Source organism: Aythya marila, assembly GCF_965140915.1.
Source record: "Aythya marila genome assembly, chromosome: 16".
Lineage (NCBI taxonomy): Eukaryota > Metazoa > Chordata > Aves > Anseriformes > Anatidae > Aythya > Aythya marila.
The window spans coordinates 13071101-13096212 of NC_139057.1; the positions used below are offsets into that span (position 1 = coordinate 13071101).

General features: G+C 47.5%; 1 protein-coding gene across 2 annotated transcripts in view; it reads left to right on the top strand.

The window, feature by feature from the left end:
* TOX2 (TOX high mobility group box family member 2) overlaps window positions 1–25112 on the top strand; it is a 129998-nt gene that overhangs the window by 43449 nt on the left and 61437 nt on the right. Inside the window, exons 1-2 of one of the 2 annotated variants that reach the window (XM_082773590.1) lie at window positions 1625–1680; window positions 10307–10372. In XM_082773590.1, coding sequence (XP_082629716.1) covers window positions 1657–1680; window positions 10307–10372 — 90 coding nt within the window. In that variant the 5' untranslated portion in view covers window positions 1625–1656. Of the gene's footprint in view, window positions 1–1624; window positions 1681–10306; window positions 10373–25112 lie in introns of those variants that run through there. The other variant, XM_082773589.1, reaches the window with a different exon arrangement.

Consider the following 25112-nt stretch of genomic DNA (forward strand, 5'->3'; position numbering starts at 1 on the left):
CCTTTAATTAGCTGGGTAAAGCTGCTTTTTCTTTTTCTCATCAACATGCTTTAAACTTCTTGTTACGGCTAATAATAGTAGTAGTAATAATAATAATAGTAATAATAAAAGTAATGATAATAACTCCAGTCAATTATTTACAGTGAGGCAGGGGCATAATAATAGAGGTTCCTCTTTCTCATTACTGTCATTGATTTTCTTGAGTTTTCAACTGTCTTTTTAAACATAAGCAATTGTCAATGCTCAGGTGTACATTTTAACAAGTAAATGTGGATTACCTTCCTGTCCTAATAAAAGGGTTACACAGCAGTAAGATTCACAGGAAAAATTAATATGATGAACAGAGAGGTCTCCAAATCCAGAGAAGAACTGAAATTAGAAATGCTTGGGAGGGAGATGTGTGGATTTTTTATTTTTAATAACCAGGAATCAAGGCTGGGAACTCAGCGGCAGCAGCCTGGGAATGCAGCGCAGCAGCTTTGTCCGACCGACAAACCTCAGCACTTCGCCATGTAGGATGTGTGAGGATGTGGTAACGCCGTGTGTGGAGATACCCCTCAGCTGTGAGCTTATTGCCCATGTGAAACACAGCACAGCTTGTGTGAACCCAGGTTTTTGCATTTCTTGAGTCTCCGGTGTGCGAAGTCAGGTGCCTGCGCTGCATCCGTTGCTTCTGGCCTTCAGCCCCTGCACAGGTTTGTGCTGGCTTCTGCCACATTTTGACCAGCAGTTTTTGGCTCCTGCCCACACTCATGCGTGGCCAGTGGGTGGCAGTGGGGTCCCCTGGGACCCTGCATCGGTGCACCCCAAGGCACTGGAAATGCTTGGAAGGAAGGCTCGTTGTTTAAGCATTAATTGTAATTTTTGGTTAAAGATGACACCATCAGCATAGTCCCAAGGAGGCCTGGTGTGCTGGAGGTGGTGGCAGAGCCAGATCTGAAATCCGGCCACCTTTGAGCCTATGAGAGTTTCATCAGGAGAGGGAAGAGGTGTGAATAAACCTTGGAAAGCAAGCCTGTCCTGTGACATGGAAGGTGTTTGCTGTGTGATTCGTTATTCCTTGGTTATGTTGGACCTTCCAGGCTCTTGCTAGGATTTGGATCTGGTTAGGCGATGTACAACACTTACAAAAGATGCATGCGGAGTCTATGGTTTAAATAAGGAAGGACCATATAAGAGAGGGGAAAACGTTCCCCCAGAGCTGCATTGCTGTGTGAGAAGTGAGTGGTGCAGACACTCCTAGGTCTTCAGGATGCCCTTCAGAAATTAAATTCCTGTCATCCTTGTTTCCTTTTTTTCGTCTTTAAAGGAAATTGCACTTTTCATTATTATTTTTTTAAATGTGAATATATTCAAGCTTCTAAGATGCAGTTGTGAAATGGACTGTATTTTGTCAGCCCATTTTTTGCAAGTCATAATATGCACTGCTGCAAGAGTTATTTGCATACTGTTGAGCACAGAACCACCGAAAGCAGGTTGTCACCAGAACCAAATATTTGTGTGTTGGAAACGTCTCTCTAAATGACTGGTGCAGAGGCTCTGTGATTTCTTTCCCTCCCAACTGGTTGGGTTTGCATAACGCTCCCCATTCTCACAAAAGTTGCCTTGGAAATCGATTCTTCATCTCCCTTGTGCTTGGCAGCTGGAGGAAACACCATGATCTTGAGTGCTGGGGGACAGGTATGAGATTTTGGCGTTAGCAGGGCAAAAACTTCAACTAATGGAAGTGCTAAGCATGGGCTGTGCTTGCAGGGGACGGTGTGTGTGTGCTGGGCTGGGTTCCTGAATGGTCTGGTGGGCAGAAAGTAGCTGCTTTGCTAAGGGAACAGTGGCTTTTGAAATAATTAAACTTGTGAAGGGCAGTTTAATAGTAGCACTTGTGATTTTGTGAGTTACTGGAGTCTGTTAGGAGATATTTGGAGTGCAGGAGCATGACACACACAGCTGTCTGCAAGACAGCACCAGGAGCACTATTCCTGCTCCTAAACAATTAGCAGCTTTTGACAATCTTTGCATCGCTCCTCTTGACGACTTTCTTCCTCTCTGCAACACGCACTTATGTATCGATTGATTTATTTTTCCTTGCAGTTGAGAAAAAACAAATAGACATGTCCAACCCCATTGCCATGCAGGGCAGAATGGCAGAGCTGCATCACCGCAGTGCCAGCGTGCGGGGCTGCTCCGGCTGCCTGCTGTCCTGGCCGTGGGGGAGCTGTGTCCAGCCCTGCAACGTGCATTCAGCCCCAGGCATCGCTGCCTGGGGTTGTAAATCCTCATTTGAATAAGATGGACAAAGTTTCAGGCTGAAGGTCGCTTTTTCCCCAGCTACTCCTTGGCTTCCTTCGGTATTTTGGGGCACGCAGCCCCTCCCGGTGCTACCTCTGGTTGCAGCCGGAGCTGTTGTTTCCCTGCCAAAATCTGCAGCTCCACAAGAGACTTCCACAGCGGAGCCGCACTGGCTGCTGCTTCAGAAGCAGACAGGTAGAAGCTCTATTTTTATCTCAGCCCCGAGGTTTTATCTTGCAAAAAAACAATGTTTCTAGATGCCTTTGACACTCACACAGTTCCTTGCACAGAGCCTCCGCGTCTTCTTTTAGATCTTTGTACGTTTTCTGCCTCTCTCTGTTTCCTGTGAATTGCAAGTGTTAGCAGTGAGGCAGGCGGTGCAGTTAAGTCTCATTATCACTTACTGTATTTGTTTCAGACTGTCTACATAGCAGCCCAGTGCCAGGAAACGTGCTGCATTCATTTACCTTCTTCCCTCCCCAGCAATGCACATGGCAGAGGCATTCACAATGCTTTCTGCTGCCCTCAGTTCTCAGGATTATTCAGCTGCTAAGGAAGAAGAAGCAGCTTAGTAAGGACCATGGATTTTTTTTTTTTTTTTTTTTTTTTCAGATAAACTCCTCCAGCACCTGTGTAAGCGTGATAAACAATGCAGGATGTGCTTGTTGTTTGGTTTTGAAAAGGATGTGATGTACATGCTGGAGTTCTGCAGCTCCATTGATCGTATCTTGCAAAATAAATGGTGCTGAGCATGGTCAGCGATGGGCTGGAGTGGTCCTGAGTTAAAGCAGGGGTGTGCTGGGAGAGGTGGGCATCAAGGGGAGCTCCTTACTGCCATGGCGAATGTTTTCTTTATTCCTAAGTTCTGAGAGAAATTGAGAGGGGTTTGGTCTGGCTACACAGAAACTGCAGCTGTAGCGAGCTCTCTGCTCTGATGAGGAGGAAGAAGAAAAGGAGGAGGAGGAGGAGGAAGAGAAGACAGAGGAGGGCGTCCCATACACTTGGTACATTGGGGCTGCTGGAAGCACTGGCTCATACCTCTCCCAGCTGGTGGTACCCCAGGGTGCCTGGCAGCCTGAGAGCCAGAAGCTGAACACAGTTGTTTGATCGAGATCTGTCCTCAGGGGTAAACCCATAGGCTGAAAAAAAACAACCCCGTTCCTCCATGCACAGCAGGGGTGCGAGCGTGAGCAATTTTGACCTTTAAATGAATAACGTGTTTCCTCGAGTGTCATCCCTTGCTTTGGCTGGGAGAAGGGGAGGACAGACGGATGGATGGACGGACGGACGGATGGAGGAGCAGTCTGCTTCACTGCTCTGCTGGCTGTGCTGCTTTCCCTTGTTTTTGGAGTCGTACGTGAAAGGGTTAAGCAGAATTTTGATCTCGGCAATATTTTCATGCTTATACATTCTGTTTCTCATTTCCATGACAAAGATGGTAGGAAGAGCAGAATAAGGTACAGAATTTGCAGAGCAATTTTAAGACTGTAATGAGAACAGAAAATAGTAGGGGGAGAAGAATTGTAATTAGAATATGAAATGGGAAAAAAAATTAATCTATTTCCATGTCAGTCTTAAGACTAAATTCTGCTGCTCCCTGTAGCTTTCAGTGGACGGATTTTTTTGTGTATATATATGAAGAGCTTGAACTCCTTTGCAGGCTCAGAAAGGTCCAGGTAAATGAGTTTAAGTCCTCATTCCCCCCCCAAATAATGTAATAACAATAATTTCGTGTGCAGCGTTCACAGAAAACCAGCCAGTCCATAAGATAAATGAATGCTGTCACTTGAATACTGGTGGCATTCAGGATCTCTCCAGCCTTGAGTACAGAAGAATAAAAGGAGAGGCCCCCTGAGGGTGGTCGCACAGCACCTGGTCCAGCTGAGCTCCAAGTACCTCCAGGGCTGGGGATCCCACAACCTCGTGGTCCATCATTTGCCCACCCAGGTGGTGATGTTTTCTCCTGTTATGTCCATCCACATGGCTTCCAGCAGCCCACAGGTCAGGGCCACTCGAGCTCGAGGGCTCAGATTTGCCGTCCCCCTCTGATGTGGCCGGTTGCTGTTCTGCATCCTCCCAGGCCACCACGTCCTGCAGCAGGAGGCTTTGCTGTTGGGCACTGCAGGAAGAACTCTTTGTGATTCTTTCTTCTTTCTGTGATTCTTTGGGTGAGGTGTTTGGTTTCTCCAGCTAACGGCTCTGGTGGCTCCTCCTCGCATTTGGGCTGTGAGAGCCGGAGAAGAGCCGTTCCCTGTGCTCATCTCATGACGGGTGCCTCTCTGTGAGTCCGTCTGCACCATCTCTTTTTCTCATCGGGGTACACCAGGCCCCTTTTCTTGCTCCATCCCCTTTTGCTAGCTGTACAGGTATAAAATAACATTCTGTCTTTTTATTATCTGCTCTTTCCCTGATTGCTCCTGAAACTTGAATGGTCTTTTTGGCAGTTGCTGAGGACTGAGCAAAAGCTGGAGGTGAGCTCTCCAGAACGAGTGCACGGTTTCCTCTCTGGGCAGTAGCAGCTATTTTAAGGCCCGTTGTCGTGCCTGCGTTGTCCGAATTGCTTTTCTCCAGTGCATTACTTTTGCATTTATTGACATTAAATTTAATCTTCCATTTCCTCTCTGCCACTTAGTACTGTGAGAGTCTTAATGCAAAGCCACTCAAAGTCCGCTTTTAGTTTTGGCTAGCCTGCATAATTTTTGTCTCATTAATAAACTTGAATCCTTCTAGATTGCTTTTATTATGAACTGGATGGACTTCAGTGCAGATGTTTCTCATCCATGATCATCCTCCTGCTAATACCTGATGGGTATCTCCCCGCTGGCCGTGAGCAACAGACCCTTCCCTTTGGTCCCAGGACAAGCTGGGTTTAGTTTTTAAGAGCTTTTGGTTTGGCAGTGAGGGAGTCAGACCTACTGATCTGCAGTTTTATGAATCAGAAATTAAATTTAATTCTGGAACTCCAGAGTTAAAGAAAAAACAAACAAGCCTGGCACCTTCCACTTGCCACCCCCTGTTTCTTCTGCAGTGGAGCCTGGCTGGTGGGCTGTGCACACCGTTTGTGAGTGTGAACTGCTGTGGAGCAGATGGGTGAATGCCACTTGGCTGTTCCTTAGGATTTTACTGTTTTGTTTATTTTTGTTTTGTTTTCTTTTTGGTCATCCCGTTGTGAGCCAGCTGCTCCAATGGGACTTTCCAAGGGCTCCCGTTTGGAAACTGAAAACACTGAAAACTTCTTGAGTGCACAAGCCATTGCAGATCATTCCTGACTTTTCCGTGTGATTTTAATGTCTTTTAATGTCTTTAATGTACCATCAAGGTACAAGGATGACCATGTACCTTGGTCATCCCTTGGCATCACAAACTGTACAGTAGGCTTCCTGGTTCTGGTGTGTGTGAGAAATAAAATATGTAAATTTGTAAATTGTTCTTAAAAAAAAAAAAAAAAAAACTTTTTACTGTATGGTTTTCATACTTAAGTATTTATCTGTATTAATCTGAATCTACCCTGGGATGATTTATTTGGCTGCCTGTAGAAAACCCAGCCCCCATGAAAACCAGGTGACTCCCAGAGATGCTCGGCTGTGCAGCAATTTAAAGGATGTGCTGCCACTGACACCTGCTGTGTTGTTGTGCTCTCTCCTAACGACGTTTGTCCAGAAGCAAATTGCACTAAGTGGTGAGGCTGGGTGGCTGCGCGGCGGCCGGGCTGGAAACGTGGAGCTTTCCTGCAGGAGCATCCTGGGGGTTCGTAAATCTGTGTCTGAACTCCTGACCCCCTCTGACAGGAGCAACTGAGGGGCCATCCAAGCATTTCAGTGGACAAATAAATAATGCTAAGTAGATCACTTTGGGCCAGAGGTTGTGTAAAGACCTTAATGGGGAAACTGCAGTTAAAGAGATTAAGCTAACCTCAGCTGTGTATTCCCCAAAGAAGTGTGGTGCTAAATTACTCCTGGAGGAAATCACAGCGGCGGCTCTGCGGGCAGCAGTGCTGGGGGGGGGCAGGGCTGAGGCGACTATTTCCCATCCCAGGGCTGTTGCAGAGAGGCGTGCTGCCAAAGTCTGTCCTTGCCAGCCTTGGGAGCTGCTGGGTTGTGTGCCGATGCCCATAGAGCTGATCCTGGGGGACAGGCGTCCGTAACGCTGTACGGGAGCATCGTGGTGGGGATGCAGGGCTGGAAATTACTTTTATTGCTCCGTTTTCTTCAGAGTCACTCTCTGTTGGGATGCTGTTGGTGGCTGAGGTGCAGTTTGCTGGGTACTGAGACCAAGCACATCCCAAGCATGACAAGGGATAGAAATCCCAACACATGGAGATGAGGATACCATGGGCAGCTGGGGGACCTGCCGGAGGAGGTAAGAAGGAGAGGCAAGTGCTTGTGGCTCTGAGCAGCAGGAATCACTGGGAGCATCCAGTTCATTCTTTAGTGGGCACAAATTAGCTGCTTGATGACAATGGCATTGAGTTGCTGCTGGATTTGCATTAACAGTTCACTTTTAAGAGCTCTGGGTCCTCTCCTCCATGGATTTGCACTTAAGGTGGTCTGGCCCACCATTGCCACCAGCAAGTGTTAAAATTTAGGAAAGACCCCTAAAAAAAAAAAAAAAGAAGAAGAAGAAAAGAAAAGAAAAAAGAAAGGAAAAAGAAACGCTAACAAAATTAAAACAAGAAGTTTGAAAGATCTTGCAGGCATCACTGAAGCCATGCCTGGTGCAAGTGCTGCCAGCATATTTCTCACAAACTTGGAAGCTGACGTTTCCATCTCAGCCCATGGCTCCTGGGAAATAAAAGGACGTGATGAGATTTGTAATAAAATTGAGCAAGCTGGCAGTGCCAGCCATGAGAAAGTAACACCTTCCTGAGCCCCGGCAGGAGGCTGTGTTTCCTTCCACTGGGTCCTTCCCAGGGAGCAAACATTCAGCCTGGTGTTTGCACAGAGCCGGTCCCACAGCCGCTCTGCCCTGGGGGCTGCCCTGGCTTGCAGCTTCTTATTTCTCTTACACGTTTCCACCTTATTAGCGTGGGCCCAGTGTGATCTCTGGGCACTTTTGCAGCCTTGAAAACGCCGTCGGGCAAGGAGCAGAGCCCTGGGATGGCACGGTGTTGGGGCAAGACGCGTCTCCCCCGCCACTCCCCATTCCAGATCTGCGCCTCCCATGCTTCCAGGAGTCATGGACAGAAAACGCGGGGGACACTGCCTCTTTTAGCTGAAGAAGAGCAAAAATTCAATAATTATGAATGAAGCTGTGGTTAAGACAATAGCAGACTCCGTTCAAATTAGCAAGAACTTGAAAATGATTCGTGCATCGTTCAGCATGAGTTTGATCGATGTGGGGGGGACAGGGTGCGGTGAATGGAGGCCCCCGGATCTGGAGCAGCTCAGAGGCTTGACACTTCCCCGGAGCACAGCGAAAAGGGAGGAAGCGTTTGTAACCAACGGGAAATATTAACATGTCTGTTTCTGCTGTAAATCAATGTGGAATGATGGGGCTGATTGTTCTGAAGTGCATTCTGTAGCGAAACAATAATGAGAAGAAGGAGAGCACATTACTTATCTGCTCTACCTGGCTGCTAGATAAGTGGCAAATGTCTAATTGAAAAAATATCCTGATGGGAGAATTTCTAATAAATTTGTTTGCACCCTCATAGCCTGGAGGAGAGGGAAAAAAAAATCCAATCAGCAATGGGGAAGTTCCAAAGTTTCCATCGCATTTCAAGCCTTGATTTTCAGGCTCGCTGCTCAGGCTGGCAATCAGAGGCGCAGTAATTTTGAAGGCAGGATTCATTACCGTTATTATGAAGGCATAAAGGGCAGAAGGAAGTGTGGAATGGAGGTAGGAATGGTAAAAAGCCATAAAAAATACATTGTGACAAACAGAGAAAGAAGAGTGCTCTTCCTGCCCTGGACCTCCCCAGTTAAAGACACTTTTTGTTTTCTGAATATGGCTTTGCAGGTGACTTTTGTTTTCTGGAGAAGAGCTGTTTCAAGCAGGTCTTAGCCTACACCTCCAAAATACCGTGCTGGAGAGGGCAAAATTGAGGCGTGTGTGTGCGAGTTTGGGGAGGAAGGGAGGGATGGACAGACTGACAGATGGACAGATGGAATTAGTTCCCCAGTGAAATGTTTTACATCTGTTGTGGACTGCGTGCTGGAAAGCTCGTGTTTGCCTCACCCAGCACCTCCCACGATGCAGCAGCGTTTGAGCATCACGAAGCCTTGGGGTGTCCCGGGCCAAAAACCTGGGTGGTTTTTTGGTGACGTGCTCCTGAAAAGAGATCAGGAGCAGGACCTCGGGGCCATAACTGTGCCTGTCCCCCAAAGGCGATGCTGCTGACATGCCACTGCCTTGTGCCACCCCTCCTGCACTCTCAGCCTGGGCTGGCAGAGGGTTTTTAGGCTGCAGAGCTGATTGAGTCTGCACGTCTGGAAGCACGGCAGCTCCAGCTGGGAGCACGTTAGCAGCAGCCGGCTGTGCCGGCAGTCGTTTTACAGATGGAGGGAAATTCAGTTCAACGTGGCTCACACCCGGCTGGCTTCTGGAATTGCTGCCGGTCCTGGAAAGCCTGCAGGGATGCTGGTACTCACAGCATCCCGCTGCTCCTTCCCCGCCGAGGGGTTTTAGGAAATCCTGTACACGCACAGGGATCCCCCTCCATCCTGCTGTGGTCGCCACCACTATTAGGTGGTGAATTGCATGTGAGCCGTTGTAATTTTGCTGCTTTTAATTGGCTTGCTGTGCTATCCCAGAGGATGGTTTGGCAATTAGAGGGTGTCTGTGCACTCTGGTGCTGAGCAGGGCTTTGCTAACTCTGCGGACTTTAATAGCTAATCCTGTGGCACTCAGAGAAATGGAAGCGTAATTAATAGTCTACACTGAAAACCTTCACCTGGTTTTATTTAGATTTCTCTTTTATTGTCCTTAATGTGGCCCGTTTCAGTTAAGGCATAACTGGTTATCAGCTTCATATTGGAGAGCAAGAGGACGTGTGCAGGGTGAACAATCTCCAATTCATCATCTGGCTTGTAAGGGCAAGAGGGCCGGCTCTTCCCCCTTGTTAAGTATATGGTGTCATTCGCAGCTGGTACCTTCATCCTTGTCTCAGGAGTGTTTTACGGCATATCCCGTTTTATTGCCATAATTAATTTGTGAACTTTGCCTCCAGAACTGTCCCAGCTGCACTTTGAGCCGGAGACAACTCTGGAGGGTGTTCTTCCTTCATTTGGAGCAAGTGAACAGCTCCTGCTGCAGCTAATTAACGGGAACGGCTTTGTGGTTCTCCGTGGGGGTTTTGCTGGCTAATCGCTGGGTTTAGCAGCTCGCAGTGGGGTGAAGGCAGCAGGCACGCCTGTAGCAGTGAATGCGACCGTGCTCGGGATGCCCCCGCATCCCTAATCGCGGAGGTCGAGTCCTAGTGGGCAGGCAGGGGAAGAGGAGAAGGGGAGGAGAAGGAGAGGCGCCGCCGTGCACACAGAGCTCGCAAACAGCGAACTGTCGGGGAGGAGAACTGGGCTCCGGGTGGACCCCCCAGTGCACCGTCCAGAGTGACTTTCTACACCGCTGCCCTGGTGGTAAAGGAACGGGGATGTGCCTGGGAGAAGACTGAATGTGACCTGCCTGCCTTGGAAGTTTCCGTGGATGGAAGTTGGCTTTTGGTAGTTGATCGATGGTGTAGTGGGAGTCTTAGCAGGAACTTCTTTTCGGTGCTGCTTGTTTCGGGGCAGATCTGTGGGTTTGCAGTTTTGCACATTCTCGGTTTATTTGTTTGAATTGGAGTGACTCGTTCTTTCATTTTGCTGAAAGAATTACCATAAACGTGTCATGTTACCACGTCCCATTGCAATAACAGCAAGGTATGAGAGCTCATACATGCTCTAAAGTACTCAAGGACCAGCTCAGGATTTCATTCTGGGAATCTTGGCTCTTTACATGAAGGGCCAGGAAGGCATTTGGGAAGCACATAACCCTGGCATGCAAATGGCATTTCTCTAACTCTAACTTTCTTTTGCCATTCTAGTTTGATGGGGAGAACATGTACATGGGAATGAACGACAATACCCAGGAGTTTCTATCAGCAAATCAGGTAAGCATCGTTTTGCTTGGGTGGGCTGGGTGGGCAGGGTGGGTGAGATTTCCTAGGAGACCTCGGCCATGGCAAAGCCCAAATTGTGGGAGATCTCCAGGAATCCACACTCATGGGACATCAAGAGGGTCCACAGAGGAGGTCAGCATCCTTCGCTATAAATAAAGGTGCAGTCGGTGTTTCTAGACGTGAGGTTTCCAGGCACTACATGTAGTTCAGGTGCCTCTCTCCATCCCTCACGTAGAGCATTTCCTGTAGCTGAAGGGGTCAGCAGTTAGCTGGCCTGGGGAAAAGAAAGGAATCAAAGGCTTCCTGTTTTGGAGCTGCTTTGGAACCCGTGTGGGGAGGACTGGAATAGAAGTGCTCACGTCTCACAGGGCCCTGAGCAGAAGTGGCTGTTCAGGGGAGCCCTAAATATGTAAGCACGTGCCGTGCCCTGCTGGGAGGTGAGAACTTCAGCACGTGCCTGCCTGTCCTCCCAGCTGGGAGAGGAGAGGTGGCCCAATCTGCGTTCTGCTGTGGTCCTTGGGGTGAAACTTCTGATCACAAGGCAAAATGCAAGTTTATCTCTGATATTTTTAAGCATCCTGTTTTGGGTCTGAACGAGGCACTTCGTTGTGTGGTCTTGTTGGCCGCAGCCACGTGCATTGTAGGCTGTGATGAGTTCTGTGTGAACCTGATGCATTGCAAGGCAGTGAAAGGCAGCTGTGTGAGGCTTTCCATCCATCCCAAAATGCTGCTGGCTTCCTATTGCCCTGGAGTTGGCCTGAGTCACCTGGGGCGAGGTTTTGACACACTCCTGCTGCTAGTGTTGGGCAGTTGCCACAGCATCACTATAAATTAGGAAGCTATTGAGTCATCTGTGGCATATAACTTGGGTACCAAGGATGAAAAAAAAAAATCTGTATATCGAACAGAACGAAAACCTGTTGTTTGTCTTATAGTGCGGGAGCATGTGAACAGAGGGTTATCGTGGTGTAAGAGCTATTTCCAAGAGCATGGAAGGAATTGCAAAGTTTGTGCTCCAGGGTGATTCCGCAGAACCAGACACATAGTCAACCAACAAAAGCTCTGCTCGTAGTCAGAGCTGGGAATTGCCACAGGTTAAATAAAGGCAGAAAGGAATAGGGTGACCCCAAGGGGCTGCAGGTCGGGGTTCTGCCCTTTCCCACCCCGTTTCTGTCCAGAGCATGTGGTTAGGTGACAGACCCCATAGGGAGCACCTGTATTAGCTGCACCACCTTCAAAATGAGTTTCCTTCTCGAAATGGGCACAAGTTGCATGGGTGAGTGGAGAGCAATGGGAAGGAGCAGTGCTGTGGTGAGGGGGCATGGCTGGCCACACCGAGGGTGAGGAGGAGGAGGAGGAGAGGTGACATCCAAGGGAAAGCAGAGGTTATCGTGTCACAGAGGTTATCGTGTTGCTTCCTCCATCACCGCGTCGGTTCGCGGTGTATATTTACCCTCACATCATTGCTTGTTAACCATCGCGCGCCTTACAGCACTGGTCATGACTTTATTACTAATAACACGACTCTCCTATTTAACTGAGGGTTCCAGATGTTTTTTTCATTTGCTCAACCTGTTGTAGCCTCAACGAGTTCGTTAAGCAGCAGGAGTGCACTTTCACAATGCCCTTTGGGAGGCAGGTAACTCACCAGCCCCTAGCTGCCCATGCAACCTGGGTGGGATAGTGCTTGGCCCTCAGCATCCCTGGGGACAAAGACAAATCCCACATGCTGATTATAGGACCTATTGCACTGTATTTGATGGGCATGGTGTTTTTTCCCTCTGTTTTCATCCTAAGCCGCTCGGTCACGCCGTGCACCATCAGGCACTGCTGCTGTGGATGGAGCTCCACCAGGGCTGGATGCTCACGCTCGTCTGGGTTGTAGGAATTCGCCTTTTGCTTCTGGATCTGTAGTTTGCATTGCCTGGTGATTCTTCTTTCAAAATATCAAGAAGGAGTGAGGTAGAAAGTAGAACTCAGCTTACCACCTCTGCCCCCATTTAAATGGCTCCTGTCTGTCAGGGTAATGCTTTGCACTTTCTGTCCTGAGACGCAGCACTTGCTTAAGCTCTGGAGTCATCCCTTCCCATCACACAGATAAGGATAAGACTATTCTCATTTTATAAGTAGAGCTGCAGAGTCTGTGGTTAGGGCTGCCCTGGTACTGAGCACTCCTTGGAAAGCATTGCGGAGCTGCAGCATCCCAACATCAGCCTTATCACAGCCCCTTGCACAGTTTTCATCCTAAGCAGCTTCTGCAGCATCTCAGCCCGGACGGCTTCCCTCGCCTTCAGCTCCTGCGCTGCTGAGCTGCTAACTTGTGAGAACAAGCACTGCCATGAACATTTTAAAGCCAGCTGATCTGCTTTCTCCCTTAATCTTCCTTTACGTGATTGCTTGTGTGCCTTAGTCTGCGTTTCTTGTTTTCATCCCAAAAGGGGTTTGTCTCAGCTGAGAGCTAAATGCAGAAATACAGGAGCCTAAAACACAATGAGAGCGCTGACAGATCCGCACCCGCACCGGCACAGGCTGCTTGGGGAAGATAATTCCTCTTGTTCCATCAAATAACAGGGACATTTGACCCCAGAAATGAGTCAAATGTGAAATGTAACTCAACCCCCAGCAGGGGCCAGAGCATAAATGCAACCTGACATCTGATCAAACAGTCAGGGACATTTGACCCCCGAGATGAGTGAGGTATCTGTTGTGTGTCCCAGAGTCGGCAGAGCATCATTCCTCACCCCTGCCAATTTTCCTTCTTTCCCCACCCCCCAAACAAAGCAAGGAATTAATGCAAAGTCCCAGGGAATGCACAGAACCCAAGCCAGGCGAGGTACCATGACAGATAAGTAGAAATGCAACGTTGTTGTTAAAAGAAAAGAAAAAAAAAAGAAAAAAAGCACCTGTAAAATCAATAAGAGAAGGTATTTATTAATGCCTTTGCAATGGGGAAAGTAACCCTAGGAAGGGCAAAATGTGTAACTGGGTGGCAATGGGATCGTGCATGTTTGGGTTTGAGACACAGGGACGCTTGTCAGCGTGGCAGCAATGCCATCGTGGAAAACCTTGATGGGTGCATTTGCCAGATTTCTCCCCTTTCCATCACTTTTCTCTGGCTGCTCCTGGGGCAATGGGTGCTTCAAAGAAGGGAGGAGCTCATTACTTAGCACCGGGCATTTTTGATCCTAATCCCGGGAGCTTTCTGTACACAGCTTGTTCCAGCTGAGCAGCACGCTGGTTTCTGTTCTGACAAGTCAATTTGTGCAACTCCTCGTGCAAATGCTGTTATGCATCAGGGTGGTTTATGCAAGCCAGAAAGCTGCACTGGCACAAGCAGCTCCTTACCTTTGTGCCTGAGAGCACAGAAAGGACCCCGCTGCTGTAACCACAGGTGTTAAAATCTTCTGGTTCATACAGACACGGCATTTCCACGTGGCAGCATATGCGTAAAGTAAAGGTGGAGTTTTCTCCTGCTGCATGTGAGTTGGCAGCAACTCAGCTGAACACAGTGCACCGATGGCAAAGGAGTTAAGAGAGGTTTAGTTTGTCATGCACACACATCTACATCTGTCTTCAGATGTGTCCACGTGTAAACATTAGCGTGGACTCATACATGCCTGCCCATTCCTGCACACATGGAATCCATCTGCGTGTCTGCGTGCTTGGATGTGTATAAATCTACATTTATCTACTGCATCTATTGCCCTTTATCTGTTTATCTCCATACATCTTCAAGCTGGGGGCTGTATTAGCCATAATAGATACAGTGAGTCGCTGATCTGGTGGGTCAAATGGTCAGGGCTCCTTGATCAGCCGTCAGGATACATTACAGCAGGGCCTCCGGTGGGGCTTGAATTACAACTTACATTTGACTCATTTCTGGGGTCAAAACGTCCCTCTTATTTGACCGAATGACAGAAATTGTATAATTTGTAAATATCCCTGAGCCATATGTGCTCTGAGTGCCACTCTAATGTGTTTTATAAAGGCACAGCTGTCTTGGTGACTTATTTAAAATGGGATTTTGAAGTAGTGTTCTTGCCATTTAATGTCCTCAATTCAGGGTTACACAAGGTTTATCAAATAATAAATAACGTTTAGGACATTCATTTTCGCATAACAATGGGTTTGCTAGTTATAAGGAACTGGACGTTACAATAAAGCTGTGTTTGGTAAATAAGCAATAATGTAGAAAGCAAGCAATGGCATAATTAGAAATTAATGACAGTGTGGGAAGCCACAGATACCTTCCTGGCACACTGCGAGTGCTCCAGACGAGACAGAGCTCATCCTGGCAGCCTCCGCTATAAAACATGCCGTCAAACCTTGTCACAATCCTGGCAGACGCACTGCACTCCCACCTCCTGGGCCTCCCACCCATCTCGGCTGAGTTGCAGAGAAATGTCAGCAGTTGATAAAACAAAACCAGTCCCCAGCAGGTATGAGCGTGAATGGTCCTCGTCCACGCTGGGAACTGCAGAGCTGGAGCCATGGAGCCACCCCTCATGAGGGCAATTAGGTACTGCTAATGAAGGCACTGGTCGTCCTCCCCTTACGGCAGCTCTGTCCTCCCTGCTAGGAGCTGTGGGCAGGACCAACAAGGATGTTTCCCCCTGTGGTTTGCCCTCCATCCGTGGCTTTGGTAAGGATGCTCCACTGCTGGCAGCACAATTGCTTGGGTGTAGCGTGTTGGCTGGTCCCTGACCTAGCAGGACGTGTGAGTTTGGAGGATTTGGCAGCAAGCTGTTTGCCCCTGTTGTCTGAGGCTCCTAAGTGCAGCAGGGTGCTCATGGTGGCCTCAGCTCTGGGATTCCTCCAGAAAAAAAGGCTGGAATAAGCCAGTAGACTGTGCTCCTGGCTGAGCAATGTCTTGGGTGAGCCTTCTCGTGACTGGGCCTGCTGCAGGCTACACAGCACAGGGGCAGGGAAGTCAGGGCCCACCGTCAGGTTGTTCTTGGTACAACTTCCATTCAGGTTCCCCAAGGAACTTGTTAGGTTCCTGAGGAGTCTGATGAGTCTTTGTGTCTGAAGAAACTTGGGTTCATGTTAAATTGGACAGACGTATCTCAGGGTCTTCATGCTCTATTGCTCTTGGCTGTATGTTGGCTTGTTCTGATGGTCAGAGGATGGTCACTGTTAGAGAAAATCATTGACATAAATAGAAGGGTGTAAAAGAGGGGGTCCTGGCCCCAGGCATGGAGAACTCCTATATGTCCACCAGTGCCATGATCCTTGGATTTGACTCTCTTGCCTCTGTCTCTCTCTCCCCTTTTTAAGACCCCAGTGAAGAGAAGTGAGCTTTGCACCAACCTAAAGTTGAAAGAAAAGCTTGAACTGAGCTGGCAGCACAGTGTAAGTGGAAGCTGGAGTGCACGGTGCAGCAGGCACCTGTACTGAGATACAGGTTTTGCTCTTTCCCTGCTGTTCTTGGAGTAATACTGTGTAATTTCATATGTTGTGCTAGAGAATAAAAAATAGAGGGAAGGCATTGATAGATATTAAATGCCCTTCTCAGCAGACAATTCAGGAGAAATCTCATGTACTATTTCAGAATGAACAATAGAGTGGTACATGTCATTTATTATAATCAGCGGCTAATGGAAGCCCTTCCAGATGGGGTTCTGGAGGTGAGCACAGCTAGAGCTGATGATCCAGGCTCGTGAATTTTGCATGAACTCTTAGGTGACAGTGAAATTTCTGAGTGATGCAGTCAGGAAGCAGTTCCAGTAACTTCATGTTGGCAACAGAAGCTTCCATTGCTGCTGTTGGGTTAGCTGTGGTACTTATATAAATAATAATAATAAAAAAAAATCCCTTGGTGTTACAAGCAGAGACTCATCTTCAGCCCTTGGTCTCAAAGGATTCCTAAGTTGTTAACAATAGGGTGTTTGAAAAATAGCCACCAAGCATCACAGAGTGAAAAGCTAATGTAGCTGAGCAGTTACAGACCAAATTAAAGTCTCTGTTCCTATTGCATTTTCTCTTGGGAAGAAAGAATAGCATCTTGTACAGCTGAGAAGATTGTCAGGTGGTATGGAGCGTGCCTCCTAGGGACAGAAAGCTCAGAGGTTGTTGTTGTGGTTGGATTTCATGCATAGACAAACATTTCACCAAGGAACTGTGGTTCTGAAATAGATTTAGAGTTAGGGGCAAAGGCAGGAGGGAGAATGAGACCCCAGATGCATTGAAGCAGTGGTCAGATAGAAGAGGAACAGCAGCGTCCACTGCTCCTTCGAGCTCTCCCAGGTGCAGCCAGCTAGCCCTCAGGTCAGTCCAGCAGCAAGCTTGTTTTCTCTTTCCAGTGTCTTCCAAATATTTTCTGGGCTCTGAACCAGTGCAAAGATTGTGCTTGACCCAAAGGTAAGAGTTTCTATGTTAAGCAGAACACCTGCAGGTAGTCCTCGGTCTGAGGGGTGTGTGATCAAAATGTGCACAGGGATCTTCACAGCTTCATCTGATCTGCTTTAACAGCGAGGAAGTCTGTAATCATGCGTCAAATTCATAATAAAATGGCAATCAATGCAGAGGAGCATTCCAGAGCTGGAGGCACAGCTCCAGCCCTTGGAGCTGGAGCCAGGGAGGTGGTGGGTCCCTGGGGCTGGTGGAGCTTGGTGGGCCTGAGGAGCAGCGGGGCAATGTGCATCCCACTGGGACAGCACCTGCTGCTGCTTCCTGATCCAAAGTCCTACACAGAGAAAATACTGATACTGGGAGGAGATCTGGAGGGGTGGATGCCTGAATGTTGTTTTTTTCTGGGTCCCAACACACCGTGATGCTTCTCAGCGGGGCTAAAGGAACTGAGCATCTGAGGTCCCACCTTGTGTGCTGAAGGACAAAGGAGGGGGGTAACTGGGACGGCTGCACAGCACCAGCTGGGGGGCACAGCTGAGCTCTGCTCAGTCTCAGTCATGTCAAAGGGATCTGCTGGTGTGCGGGGGGACTCCCATGGCATGGGGACCATCTCATCCCACTCATCTCCCGATTTGCCCACCGTGACACAGTGTGACATGCAGCCAGGGCTTCCTCTGCTCGTGACTGGTGCTGAGCTCTGATAGCATCATTATTGCCTAGCTGTGATGAGCAAGGTTTTCTGATGCGTCCTGTCGGGGCGTTGGTTTTGGCTCCTGTTTGTGAACACAGAGGTTTGTTTGCTTCTGGGATGGACCTCTGGGGAGTGGCTTTGGAAAATTGTTTTTATTTGGGCAAATGAAGGATGGTGAGCTGCAGAAGTATGAGCAAAAAACCTGGCCCAGTGCTCTTGGGATTTCCTTTCCCAACTGATTGATTACTTCTCCTGCTCCTATGCCTGTGTTTGGGTCTGCAGTCACTGCGGGTGATTAAGTGGGGAGCCTCTTACTTCCAGCAGGAAAACATCATTTTCCACTTCGGGTTTGGATGGAGGCCTGTGCAAACAGGAAGGCAGCTCCGTGGCCGCAGAACAAGCCCTTTTGCTCCCTGACAGCATGGGGCTGCCCTGGGTGCTTGCAGGATGGGCTCAGCTCCAGCCCTGCACTGGCCTGACCTGCAGCAGAGAACCTCAGGGTTACACATCCCAATGCGGCCATCCAGCTGCTTGTGCTCAGGTTCAGGTCTTTGCTCCAACATCTACGTGCTCAGGCAGTTTGGCAGGATAGCGGACCTGAATTTTTATCCAGAAGTGGGTAATACATTTATATACATATATATTTTTTTATCCAGGCTGCTCACCTCTGAGCATGATGCAGTTGTCAAGCCCCAGCTGCTCTAACAAGGTGGTGGAACCTCGTGAGGAGCGAACCTGCGAGAAGGGGCTGGCACCTGTACATGGAGGGGTGATGGGGTTTGCTTTTCTGCTTCTGCTGCAGGATCTGTGGAGCAGAGCCCTGTGGCGTTGCCCTTGTTGAAGCCTGAGCAGCCCTGGGTGGGTGCAAGCAGCAGGTACCAGGCAGGGGAGCACGCATACCATGGGTACCTGGGTGGAAGAGCATGCCTACCATGGGTGCCCAGGCAGGAGAGCATGTAAAGTGGGTACCCAGGATGGGAGCATGTACTGAGGGTGCCCAGGCAGGGAATGTGTGATATGGGTACCCAGGAGAGGAGCAGCGTGAGCCCCCAGGAGAGGAGCATGTCTACCGCCAGCCCTACAGGGCTCTGCTGCTCTGGGGAGCACCTGGGTCTTTCCCTGCCAGGTGAGGCACCAGGCCGGGCTGGTGGAGCTGAGATGGGAACTGAAATCAGAAAGGATTGGGGATGATGGCTTGAGAGGTGGCAAAGCTGACGCCGAGCTCTGTGTTTAGCCCGTGTGCCCACCACCTGTACCACAGCTCTGCCGACAGACCTTGTGGGTCTTGTTCGTCAGTGGCGCTGCTGTCATGGCCAACAGGCTCTGAGCAAGCCTGGATTAGATTTATCTCAGACTAGGAAATTTATCAGCAGTCATCAAAAGTGTCTGCGCTGATGCTCTATGCTCAGGTCTATGCATTTGTGTACACTGTAAAGGACAAAATATGACTTGGCTTTTATTACTTTAATTAAAACATGAGTGAAGTGTATGAGATTCATATTAAATTGTATTTTCCTGGCTGCTGTGTGAAGGGCTAACTGATCTGATTACCATGAAGATTACAAACTATCAAAGTGAAAAAGAGCTTTTTGCAAGTATTTCATATTAAACCTTCAAACATAACACTTTAAGAATAATTATGGTTGTATTACTGGAAAATGATTCATGAATTCTGAATAAATATAAGACCCTTAAAGGGAAATGTTCCAAGACCACAGTTTTCGTTCCAATCTGATGAAATTTAGTATCATTTTGCAGCTGTAGAATAAAATGAAAAAAAAAATATGTACATAGACTGTATTGAGTATATGTCGGACTAAACTAATGAGATTTTTTTCATCAACTCTAAGCACGCACACAGACAAATGGAATAGCCATTCTCATTTTCTATAATAGAAAGCACCAAAAGAGAAGGCAGAAAGGATCTTACTGTTCACAAGTCTTTATTCTACCCTTGATTGTTAAATAATATATTTTAAGTTCTCATATCTCGACTGCAGAATGTTTGAACTGACATTAATGGGTATATGAGAGAAAAGAGCCAGCTAAAAGAAAAAAAAGTAAGGAAGGGCTAGGATTGGGAATTTTATTAGTATTCCCAGTGGGCTGTAATAAAGATACTTTTCACACAATACAGTGAATGTTTACAGCAGACAATTTAGTTTCCTTCCAACAATTATGAGAGAAATTGAATCTCAGGAAATGTTAGTTTTCTCTAAAATTAGACATAACAATAAAGATACCCCTGCAATTTTATTAAGGAGGGAAGAAAAGAAAAGCCATCAGCCTCTGGAAGACAATTTAGCAAATTTATTTTAAGTATTCCAGCTGACTTCTAAGCCAAACAAGACAGCTACGTGGCCAAGCCCCGTGCCAGGGGCCGCTTTTCTCTTGAGGAGCTTTTTTTCCCAGCCTTCAGCAATTCCCAGCACATTTTAGAAACAAGTACCCAAAAGGTGCCCATTTCCACCGTGGAGCCAGCTGGTGTAGGAACCGCATTGCATAAAATCAGGAGGGTGTTTGCTCACCCGAGGGTTGAAAGCTGTGTTTCTGCATGAACATTTGCACACCTTCTTGCAGATGCACTTAACTTGGATGCTTGTGCACATGCGGTGTTCCACGAGTGCTCTGCGTGCAGTCACGTGGGTTTGTACACACGAAGGATGAGCTAGAAAAACCCCACAAGCTCAGACTTTTAAGTTTTTCCCAAGAAAATTGGTCATGAAATGTCAAGAGGGAGAACTGCAGGGAGACGATGGCAATTATTGGGTACTTGAATGCAACTTCGGGAATGAATTCATCATGCTTGCACAGAGATGCTGGGATCAAACAGGGAAAGCTGCTCTGGAAAACGCAGAAAACTCTGTGGCTCTTTGAGCAACTCGTGCTCAGGCGTTTAATTGTTGAAACCCTGAGTGCTGCCATTCGACGGCAGGGCGAGTCCTCTGCTTTTCCTGGTTTCTAGACTTCTGTATCAGGGATGTGCTGTGTGTTAGAAATCCCCAACCTCTGCTTGTGTTGGTTTTGTTGTTTCCATGCAATTCTTGGTAGCCAGCTTCTGTCTCATGGATTCCAATCTGGAAAGGGATTTCTGTTGTTTGATAACAAGAATAGGAATAGGAGGAGAAACAGTGAAAGCTTGCAGCGTAGCTTCTTTAGCAATCTCCCTTGAGAAGATCTGTCTCATTTTGGTCATATCTGAGCAGGTCCTAGGAGGATGCTTTTTGGTAACACCCAGCAGGACTCGGGGTACCCAGTTTGGTGCTACTATGAGCAATAGAAGCACTCATCTCTGAGTTTGTGGAAATACTTAGGTCTTGCCGGGACTTGGGTTTGAAAGATGGCAGCAGAAGCCCTGGAGTGTTCTGGGTGAATCTGAATTTTTACCTTGGGGTTGGTGATTTGGCTTTGTTACCTGCAGCCCTGTTGTGTTCAAAGCCCCCTGCACCTCCAGGTTAGCAGGATCAGGTTTCTGGTTTTGGACCTTCAACCTATGTCCATCACCCTTGGGACAGTTCATGTTCCACCTGGCATGTTGTAAACTAGTAAAAATAATAGAAAAACCTCTCCAGCTGCTTAACAAATTAAGTGTTTCAGTTATTTTGCCCTCCAGATAGCTGGGGTTGGTTGTCTGTGGATGCAGCTGCTAATGAAGCTCCTCCCATCTCATGCCTTGTGTGTTGGGTTGGGTTTTTCATGGTGGTGGGATGGCGATGACCATGCTGGTGTTGATGTGAGTCCTCTTGCACCTTCACTTCACAGCTCTGCAAAGCTCATCCCTGTGTCAGCGAGTGCTCTGCATTGTCTCCAGAGCTGCCAGTGCCCACAGCTCTCCTTTCTCACCATGAGCATGGGGGGTAACCCCTGCTGCAGGCTTCTGGCTCTAACCAGCATGCTGGTGGCCCAGCTGTCCTTCTAAATAGATGATTGCCATCATTTTAGGAAAACAGAGGTATTTTGGTTGTTAATTTGATGATTCTCCTTTTTCTCTTCCTCCTGAAAGGATGATACTTGCCTTAGCTACTCATTTTGTCCAGGTCACATAATGCTTTAGATGGTGTCTGATGAACATCTGTGATTTAGGACATAGATGAGCCAGTCACAGCAATGTGTGTGTTCCTGTTTTTTTTTTTTAGAAACCACACATAAGCCTGTTTTTATTAAAAAAAAAAAAAAAAAAAAAAAGAGAGAGAGAATTGTTAAAGATAAAATGTGCTTCTTTCCCAAAAATCACATATTGGAGGCTTAAGGCTGAGATTTTCACACCTACACTGGGGATTTGGATACTTGGCCATGCACCATGTTACAGTTCACACAATTTTGTCATGAGTCTCTTGGTGCTTCGTGCTTTCCCTAACAGCCCGGCACCTTTGTGCTCTTGTGGCATGACAGCTTCTGCTTTGGATAAGTGCGTAAATGAATAAATTCTGGCACTTGTGGTTGTGGAGAAAGGCTTGTAACTGTGGCTCTGAGCAGCTCAGTAAACTCAAAAGTAGAGAGAGATCCTAGGTGATGTTCTTGACATCTCATGGACAGGGAGGGCTGGCGCATGGATGAGTTTTGTGTATTTAGGGTCTGCAAGGAGCGAACCATCCCAATCCCATAGGAAATCTTTAGTTTCTCCTTTGCCCTACCAACCTGGGTCATATTTATCTAAAAAGCAGCATTGCCTGGCCTGGCTTTGGTGGAGGCAGCACCCTCCTGAACCCAGTCCTTGAGCTTGAAATCAGGGCAATGTTCTCTCTGTTTTGCATTGGGATTAACACGCAAAACTGACTCAGACGTGCCTGGCTTTGGCGCTTCACCTTCACAGGGCCAAATTCTGGGGCTGAGGGTCTTCAGGATATCGTGGGAGGCTGATTTGTTGCCCTGGGGCTCTCCGTTAATTTCCTTTTCCCATTTCGACAACTTCCTGGCAGTCTGAAATGTTTTCTATGGGATGGGCTGATAAAGGATTTCAAGTTCCTCTTGGGCATGGGAGGAGAGAGGGGAGGGGAGAAAGTGGCATTTCACAAAGCATTGATATGTTTTTAATTTTAATAAAATAAAAGAATGAGGTAAGCACACCTTAGCTGCTAAGGTGACAGGCGCTTAAGGAACGCTGAATAAATACATAAAACATATTTGCTGAAGGCATTTGTCATTGGAAGTTTAAACATTAAACATGCCTGCTTCGCCTGATACCGTAATAAAGCAAGGATGTTCGAAAAGCCATTAGTGGTGCTCTGACTACAGCTTTACATCGTCACTGGATGTACCACGGAAACCGCATTATATCAGCGATGCCTCAGCAAGTTTTGCACCCAGAAGGAAAAGTAGGTGAATTCTGGGAGGGATTTCAATGTAGCCTTGGTCTTTTTTTTTTTTTTTTTTTTTTTTTTTTGTAGTCCATCATTTCATACTGGCTGTTTTGGTATTGTTTCCTCACAAAGTGCTGGGGCACATCTGTGTGAGGAATCATCTCTGCCATTGTCCTGGTCAGCCCAGGCTGAACAAGAGCTGCCTCTGGGCCTGGTGGCACAAATAAGCAGGTTTGTGTCTTTACTTTTTTAAATTACAGTCTAAGGAGGAACACAGATACTCAATCCATTAAGAAATAACTAGGTGGGTGATTCACTACCATTTGTGTAAATGGCGCTAACTCTGGTCTGCCTGCACAATTTATTAATACTTCACGGGAGGAAAAAAAAAATATTTTAATCTCATAATGGATGATGAGCTGTGAAATTGCTTCTGCAGCAGCTGGGCACCCTGGGGGAGGTGCTAGCTCGCACCACATTATGCAAGTTCTCCCCACATCTCTGCCTTCCTCGTGCTAATCGCACACGTCAAGTCTGGGCGATGGGGAGGGGGCTGCCTCTGCTGCTCTTGGATTTTATTACCTTTTTCCTTCATACACACAAACAATTTCTTCTTAATTTGCTCTGGGGTCCCAAGTGTGACTTTGGAAGTGCGTGGGCTCAAAGTCCAAGCACATCATGGTGAGTGATGCTTGGGGCTTCAGAGGTCCCAGCCCTTGCTCACATTAAGTAAGCAGAAATTTAGCAAACACACTGGGGCTGCCCCCAGTCTGTGACTTTGTCTGGCTGTTACCCTCGCTTCTTAGGCAAGAGTACCAAGAGCAGGTACTGCTGAGCAGCTTTGCTCTGCCTTCACAGGCTTGGGCTGGGATCGTGAGTGGTGCCGGTGCTCTGAATGCTGTGGAATTCAGTCTGAGTACTGAGATGGCACTTACCATAAAGGCAGGTGGGCGGGTGGCACAGGGCTTTGTTTGCAAATTTGTCTTTGCTGATAAAAATAAAAAGAAATCATAAAACAGAGTTGTTTGGGTTGGAAGGGACCTTAAAGCCCACTCAGGCCCAACCCCTGCCATGGGGTGCATGCCACCTCTGCGGCCCATGTGCATGGCTAGGGCCTGTCCTTTGAGCTAAAACTGAAAAGCTCACTACAAAGCACCCATATGAAGTGTGGCACAAAGGCTTTCTACCCTTAACCACACGTTTTCAGTTTTAAACACAAGGGAAATAAGATGAAAACTGAAAGGGGACGAGTATGGTGCTGAATATAGTTTTCTTCCAGCTCTGAGTCTTTCTTGCTCAAACGAAGCCAGGTTGAATTATTTTCTTAGAGTGCATTTTGCTAATTCTTCCCTGCATGCACTCCATTACTGTTTTCAGGCTGCCTTATCTCTTGACCTGCTTACAGTGCATTATACATCATTATGTAATGCACCCTTGGCTCAACGCAAAATACCAAATCCATCCAGTCCAACAATGAATTTCTGTGAAGTGCGCTGATCTTATTATGCAAGTTCAGTATGCCATGAGACAAAAAAGGCAATTATGTAAAATCCGTACTCCTCAAATAATTCCCAGAAATGCATGATATTCTTGAGTAGACTATTATCATATTCCTTGTATTGACTTCCAGCCAAGAGACCAGGAAAGCAAGGAGAAGAGTTTATATTTGGCTGGCCCAGTCAGTCTAATTTTAGATCCCCATGGCTCCTCTCTCACTGGGCTCACAGTCCCTCAAGAATATATTTTAAAATGCAGCAAAATCATTATATACAATTGTAAGGAGGCTGATTGTAAGACAGATGACAGAGGATATGCTTTGCTGACACGGAACAGAGCTTGCACATCTCCTAGCTTCCCCTGGAGCACTGCCATGTTTGCTTTGAAAGACTAGGTAAGAATAGTTACAAAAACATGCTGAAATGAAACAGTTCTCTCCTATCAACAACGAGGGCAGATATTGAAGCTAAATACTGCTACAGGTCACCCAGGAGCAACTGTGCATCAAATATGCCTCATAGTCCTTGTCCTGCTTGATGAAGATAGTATAAAGGGTTTTCAGCAGCTCCAGTTATTGCCAGTGTTTGCATAACCCAATGTTGAAGGCTCATGACAATGCTGTCAGCAGACTTCAAGCCTTACTACCCCCTGTATTTGGCTGGATGGTGAAGGTCTTAGCTGTAGGAACATGGTGTTGCCTCTGGTGCTGGAGATGGGGATCAGACGTGGCACCTCCACGTGGGTCCCATCGTGGCTCAGGACAGCACAGAGCAATGCCTGGCCATGCTCTGCCTCAGAAACCTGGCATTTCAGAGAGGTAACAGCAGCAAGTCTGCAAAGCAGTAGGTTGGGGCATATTCTGTAAGGAACACAGGGAGCTGCCTGCTGCTGG